Source organism: Acipenser ruthenus, chromosome 3, assembly GCF_902713425.1.
Source record: "Acipenser ruthenus chromosome 3, fAciRut3.2 maternal haplotype, whole genome shotgun sequence".
Classification (NCBI taxonomy): Eukaryota; Metazoa; Chordata; class Actinopteri; order Acipenseriformes; family Acipenseridae; genus Acipenser; species Acipenser ruthenus.
Genome location: NC_081191.1, coordinates 64,399,466 through 64,407,247, shown reverse-complemented (window position 1 = coordinate 64,407,247; position 7,782 = coordinate 64,399,466). Strand labels below are relative to the sequence as shown.

The 7,782-nt window shown below is 35.2% G+C and overlaps 1 protein-coding gene across 4 annotated transcripts in view; it reads right to left on the bottom strand.

The window, feature by feature from the left end:
* Positions 1-1,895: 1,895 nt before the first annotated feature.
* LOC117435313 (chromodomain Y-like protein) overlaps positions 1,896-7,782 on the bottom strand; it is a 141,442-nt gene continuing 135,555 nt past the window's right edge. For all 4 annotated transcript variants that reach the window (XM_034058372.3, XM_059014831.1, XM_034058373.3 and 1 more), the window contains 2 exons: positions 4,436-4,579; positions 1,896-3,471 (listed from right to left, as the gene is read on the bottom strand). In XM_034058372.3, coding sequence (XP_033914263.1) covers positions 3,313-3,471; positions 4,436-4,579 — 303 coding nt within the window. In that variant the 3' untranslated portion in view covers positions 1,896-3,312. The remainder of the gene's footprint in view (positions 3,472-4,435; positions 4,580-7,782) is intronic.

The window sequence follows — 7,782 nt, the reverse complement described above, 5'->3', positions numbered from 1 at the left end:
AGACATATTGAAATGAGTCTAAATCGGACACCCAGTAGTTATCCACATTGTCTAGCCGTAAACTGCAAAGTCATTTGTGCTATGCAATGATGAAAATGGCCAGTAATATTTTACTTTAAAATTTAATGAACAAACCAAGAATTACAAGGAGTATAATGTATCAAAAAGGAAAACTGCACTTTCAATGGCAATGTTCAAGTCAACATCTATAAATCGCTTTCTTTTTAAAAAAAAGTTATATAGAACTATTTTTTCTTAGCTCAGTTTTAGGCAGAAGGATATTTAATAAAAGTGACTTTTTTGTTAATTACATTTTTTTCTTCAATTTAGTTAGTAACCCATTTACCGCAATAAGGCACTAGGGTGTGTGATGTACTCTAAGTATCACCACGCCGCAGGCGGTTGAAGCCACTCGGCTTCGCCTCGTGTTTTGCAATGCACCTGGGGCGTGGCGATATTAGAGTGTATCACACGGCCTGTCGTTCCTTATTGCTTACATAATTACGTCTCTGTATAGTGTGACATAGGGCCCTGTTTGTTTTAAGATTTCAAATCAGTACAAGCAGTCACACTTGGCCACATTGTCTGAAGTAAGTTTTATTTAGGCCTGTTTGTTTAACCTTTGGAGCACCACCTGGAAACCCAGATTATTTCTGTCGAAGAAAGGCAGTTTTAGGTTTCTTATGATAGATTCACACACCACTTTTTAATATCCTTGGATTTAATTACATTGGGAGAGTTTTGGGAGTGTCATTTGAAGTTATTTAAAATTATGCAAGTGGATCCAGCACTACAAACCAAGTTTGCAGGTTGCCTCCAATAGAATTGGAAAAAAGAGTTTTCCATATAGCTTTCAGAAACAATAGTTTGACTAAAATACTCTTGAACCTTGAATCTTGTTTAAGAACAGTTAAATCACAAAATTGTTACAAAAACAAGTACACTGTTGTAAATACTTTGTATATAATAGTCATATTCTCTGCTTTTGTATCCAATCTTATTTAAATAAAATTACTTCCATGACACCCATAAGGAAACTTTCTCTGTTTTACCTTTGCTATACATTATACAGTATTATCTTCCTGTTGAACAGAGCTTTGCTTGCTGTGTTTTCCCTGGTTCCACAGATCTATGCCAATGGTCTTTTGATGGCCAGGGTGAGGATTGGGCAAGTCAGGGATCAGACATGCCTTCATCTACGAGGTAGTGATTGACATGCCTTGTTTTTGAAGGTAAAGAGTATGGTCAACTCCTACCAAAGATTTGCTCTTTTTTTAAATGTTCAGTCAATTAGTATGCTAGACTGCCAGCACAGAACGACCAAGAGTACTTCATAATAGCTATTTTTAAAACCTGCTGCTGGAGTACAGATAATCAAAACTATTGCTGCTGTATCCAGTTAAAATACATGTTATATGTTGTCATCTAGTACAGTTGGTAAGGTATGTCATACAAAAAAAAAAAGATTTAGATGTGTGCAAAAACAGGCACATAGATTCCCTGGATCCCTGAAAAACCTGTTTTTTTATTTCTTTTTGAGAAAAAAAAAAAAAAAAAGCTTATTCCCTTACTGGCTTCGTTCCCCTTCTGGGGGTGGTGAAGAGGATGCTTTGCCAAGTGCTTGAGGATCTCTGATCATCTGCAAAGTAGGCTGGACCTCTGTTTTGCATTTCATGTCGAGAATGGCTTTTCTAACTGTATGCCACCCCCATACAAACACCATGCGGGTGCTTCAGTTGATCGCAACATGCCTATTTCAGCCCCAGGGGAGATTCCAACCTGTGACTTACTATTGAGCCACCCACATTTCCATAAATGAGGTTTCATGGACAGCGTTTTACTTCCACATAAATAGACATACAGCTCAAGTACACTGCTTCATACAAATTCCACAGTTTTTGGATATAATGTATTCAATATTATATATATTTATTTTTAACCAGTCTTTCACAGCTGAATATTTTACTTATTAATCTATAAAACTTTACAGATTGTACAGTTTATATAAAGTTCAAACTACTCAACAAAAAATAGGTCCCACAGATGCAAAAATACTGTACCAAGAATTCAGAGTAAAGGCAGATTGACAGACTGTACAGCTCTCCACTGGGAAGGGGAGGTGGTCAGTTCATTACAAACTTCTAAACTGTACAAAAATAAGTTTTGATTTGATTTTTTACTCTTACATTCAGCAAGATAAACAAATTCAGATACTCAGGTAGCGTTTAATACCTGCGGTCAGTACCCAGTCCTGAAAGGAATGCAAAAATAGGTCTATTTACATAAGGGTGAGGGTGGGATCTGAACACCATACAAAGAGTGTGCTATAAAATAAAATAAAAAAGCTTAGACAAAGAACTTAAACATCAAGAATAAGGTAGGTTTTTTTTCTTTTTTGGAAGGAATAGTGTATTTTTTACTTATTAAATTAAAATCTAAGTGAAACTAAAAATCTTACAGTTTTTAACAAACAGGGTATTTTGGTGTAATATATAATCCAACCTGTTTATAAAAACATTATTTTTTTTGTGGCAATTCCTCTCACCCAGCAACAAGTTATAAATGTGATAGATACAATTAAAAAGAAATAAAGAAAAAAAAAACACTAATGTTAAATGCTAAAACTAGATCGAACTTAAATAATTTATCTAACATTGCAGTACAGAAGAGGCTTTACATTAAGAGCCAGTGGTTTCTTCATGATTAATGGATAAGAACTGGTATCAAAGATTCCAAAAGAAGATCAAGCATCTAGTGTGACAACTCCTGCGTGTGCACATCTACACAGAGCTAAACTGTTCAAAGGGCACATTTAGCAAACAGTTATCAGACATGGGCATCTGCTGGTTAATTTCACCATGGTTTATAACATAATGCAGTTCTACACCTCTTCCAAGACGAAGGCTAGGTGCTATCCCCCTACCCAATCTTTGGGCAGTGTGGAGGACTGGCCGTTATCCATTTTCTTTCATTTTTATTTATGTGTGTTTGCGTAAGGCTTGTTCATCCCAATATCAAAAATATATATTACTCCATCTTATAGAAAACACACATCCTTTTATGCATCCCCCTTTCCCTCTCTCTCCGAAATCCATAGTGTGCAACAGTACATTGCAAGCATGAAACAAAATGATAATGCATTCCAAGAGTAGCTGAGATGGTTTGTTTCAGTTCTATTCTTGCAATACTCAATTCTGAAGCTCGCAAAACAGCCAGGTTCAGTTTTCATGTGACAAAAAATAATAAGGGCATCTGTAAGCCACATGGGTTTTCTGGTAACTAAGATACCTCCAGTGCCACTTTACACGTGACTTAAAACTCGTCTATCTTTTTCTGCAGGTATTTCAATATGGAGTCCATTCCCTGGGCAGAGCCCCAGACTCGTTTTAAAACTTCACACTCCTTTTCATTGGCCTGCTCCAAGGCTCCCTTCATAGCATTTCGTACAAGAGATTTGGATTCTCGGAGTACCTAAAATAAAGAAAACAAAATCTCATTAAGTTCTTCGAAACTTAGAATACATAAGAAAAAATGCTTGCTAAGAGATTTCCAAACTTTAGTATATATTAAAACATTTCTGTGATATCACCCTTTGATCTTTTGATTGATTCATTTTACAAATCTAAAAGTGGCTGAGTAGCTTTGAAGAGAAGTGTGGGGCAGACAGATTGTTGATTAACGAATTCAGGTTGTGCAACAAATTCACAGAAAACTGCTGATTCATCAACGAAACCAGTCAACAATACAACAGAAAAGCAAATACTATTTTATTATGCAATAATCATTTCAACAATTATAATATTACATATTTAGAAAAGTTGTCATGACCAACATTTACAAGCTCTCAATAACTCGCAGAGGAATGTACTATTCAAGTTTCATCAATTGTATGAAAAAAAGACTACTACGACTAATACTACTATTAACACTACTAGATTAGTACAACGGTATAACTTTAGGATTCATAAAGAATATGACTAGAACATTTTTATTGATTTATATATATATATATATATATATATATATATATATATATATATATATATATATATATATATATATATATATATATATATATATATATACACACACACACACACACTGTATATAGTCTCTGTAAGTCGCCTTGGATAAAGGCGTCTGCTAAATAAACAAATTATATATATATATATATTTTTTTTTTTAAATCATAACATGCAAAAAAGTTTCCAAAAAATGTGATACTACATGGCCCTAAATCAGGGTGTACAACCTGCCCAAATTATGGCAATTTCAATCTGAAGGCATAAGTAATGCTGAAGACCTTCAGTCACATGCTTCTAAAAACATGCAGTATAAAAATGTAGAATTCAATTGTATTTTGTACGATTTTCATTGAACTGTCTGGAATGTAAAAAAAAAAAAAAAATCTAAAAGAAATGAAGGGATGACTTACAATTGAATTACATGCGACTAGCTCCCTAATGCGCACCATCACCTCCTGAGTAAACGTTCCGGGCCAAAACACTTGGGAAACCAGTCCTTTAGCACATGCCTCCTGTGCTGTCAGCTTCCTTCCACTTAAGAGCATTTCATTAGCCTGCAAAACACAGCAGGTTGGAACAAGGTCAAATAAGAGTGCTTATTTTAAATCATTATTAGAGATAGCAGTAGGCTGGGAACATATTTTATTCTTCATTCTATTAAGAGTGTAATATTATTTATGTAAATATGTTATTCAAAGCCTTTCTCAAATATTAATACATTAATAAAATGTTCTAGTGATTATTTATTATCTTTACGCATGTTATTGATACACATGATGATTGTGCCTCTTCCTTCAATTGTAGAGGGAAGCTTAAAGTTTCAGCACAATAGCCACATCTCATCTTCCTTTCATATCTCTTAAACACATCTGCAGAACTGCATTGGCAAAAAGATGTTGTGTGGGATCCGATTTTGAACAAAATATGTTAATCTAGGGGAACAAGATGACACTCTAAATTCTTTAATGTGGGTCAGACTGCCACAGCAGTATTCTTAAGGAAGGACATTTTCTCAGAGGATTAACAATAGAACACAAAACACTGCAGACTGTCTGTCATTCTTAGAGTGGATTTGAATGGTTCGAAGTTATCCAACACATGTTAAGGTGTGGGCTGTGTTTGAATGTAAAAACATCAGGGTGACGTAAGCATCTACTCACACAGACTATTTAAGGACTGCAGGTTTTCAAAGGTTAGCACAACCTCTGAAGATACAAAGAATCTGTTGCTCTTTGGCGTCTAAGCAATTCACACAGCGAATAAGGCGATTCAGTACAGACACAAATAAAATACATTTAGATAAAAAATACAACCAAACAATACAGCCCCTGGTATACCATTATACATTGATGTATAAAAACATCTTTAAGTATTTTACAAGAAAAGAGCACTAAGAATGTCAAAAGGTAATATATTTAAATATCTGTAGTTTTCTGGTATTATCACCAACTTCTGTTTTGTTTTATCATTAGCTTCAGAAGCAGTGAAACATAATTGATAACAAATCTAGTATAGTATAGTTTAGATATTAGGGCTAGGATGAACATGGAATTTTCATATTTGTATCTTTTAAAAATGTTACCAAAGCCATTATATGTAACACTGTATTGAAGTTGAAAATATCCCAGAAGTGAGAAAGGCCTTACAAAAAATGCAATACAGCAGTTATGGTTTAAAAAAAAAAAAAAAAAAAAAAAAAAAAAAAAAAAGTATGTATTTCAATTAAAAACAAAGAAGACAACAACACATTTTAAATTTTTTTTTTATATTTTTTTATAATCCCTGCCATTGTTGTGTCTTCGCAATAAACATAGTTCTTCACAATAAACATTTATTTTGCAAGTTGGAGTGACGTACCTGGGCAGTATCATATTGCAGACATAAATATTCCACGATTGACTCAATTCCTAAATTTGAAGCACCACTGGCAGCAACTTCGCATGCACATATTTGGCAGCTAGTGTGGCGTGCGTAGATTAATCTGGACTCTGTTTAAAATGCTTACGTTTTTTGACAGCCAAAAGTAAATAGGGGACCAATAATGGCTGTGTTGATCTTCAGTTTAAGAATCCAAGCATACAACTTTTTTCTTCCAAAAAAAGATAGCTCTTTTATTAAGCAAATAGAATGAACAGCAGCACAACAGAACATGGGGCTGATCTAAGCTGAGAGTCAGGGTACCCCAGGAGAATGCCCCACACTGCTCCATGCCTGCCAGTGGTGTGCTGACAGGACTCAGCAGCAGTGACAGTGGCAAGTAGCTGACAAGCAAGGGTCTCAGCTACAATATATAGTAAATATGGACTGGAGAGGAGGACCATAGTGGAAAATTATTGCCCTGAGGGAAGACTATTGTTACCGACAGGGGACATTGCACCGTGGAGGTAACAATATTCTTCCCGAAGGGCATTTAATTTTCCACTATGAGCTCTGCAGTACATATTTAATAGGGGTGTGCAATAATAGCAATCAGCATTCCCTCTAAGCTTTTTAGATACTGAGAAACGTGCCAGTTTGACTGAGAGGGTAAATTATCAGTGAGAAACCTTCAGCCACGCATTAACCCTTTTAATATATTTTTGTTGCATTATACAATTTTTAAACAATATTCCAACAAGTATCTCAACATTGCTGGCATTAAAATAAGCAGGTAAACCTAAGAATTATATTACAACGGTTCAGTAAACAAATGTCTAGCACTATTTGTGAGAATCATATTTACAGTCTTCCACTAAGACTGTAGTTCAGTCTACAAATAAAGTAGTTTTGAAAAGACATGTTTACAGACAATTTACCTAGAGACAACAATACTTCATTTTGTTCCACAAATGCAACTGGGAATATATCAGAAGGAAATATTTAACCTTGAAAGTAGTCATTTTGATTGGAATATGGCAAGCTGCACTCAGATGCATACAGCAAACTGAAATGACAGGTAGGATAACAACTTGTGCCTAATATGAAACGTATGTTATATATTCTTTCTTTATATTAGTATTAGAAAAAAAAAACACATTTTGGTTTTACTGGTTTGTATGTACCAGTTTACACGTGTTTACACAATAACGTCCAAGAGGCTGTGTGGTCCAGTGGTTAAAGAAAAGGGCTTGTAACCAGGAGGTCCCCGGTTCAAATCCCACCTCAGCCACTGACTCATTGTGTGACCCTGAGCAAGTCATTTAACCTCCTTGTGCTCCGTCTTTCGGGTGAGACGTAATTGTAAGTGACTCTACAGCTGATGCATAGTTCACACACCCTAGTCTCTGTAAGTCGCCTTGGATAAAGGCGTCTGCTACATAAACAAATAACACAGTGTAACAATTTTTATTTATTTTTTGTTCCTGGGTAGTAAGTGTTATTTCCTAATTGCTTATGCTTCAAAAGTATAGAAAATGGCTATTATTCCCCACAAACTTTGCTTTTGTGACCAGGACAGTGATATTTTGAAATTTACCTATTTTCCAGAACGTTCCAGATAGATTCAGTGCTGAGTAAACTTGGAGTAACTTCTAGAGCTTTCTAGAACTTTCCAGTAATATAAATAGTAGTATAAATACAAGGGCCTTAAGCCCACCAGTTCAATTTAGTTCCAGCTGCCTAAGTGGATACATATCTGCATTTTTCTGAGATGGCATCAATAAGCTGCAAGCATCCAGCAGACGCATTTTGCTATGTCTGCGGCCAATTTATCAAGACAAGAGCGAAAAAGTACTCCGTGGAAGCATCTGCTAAGATGTGTGAGGCCTACAAGGCATAT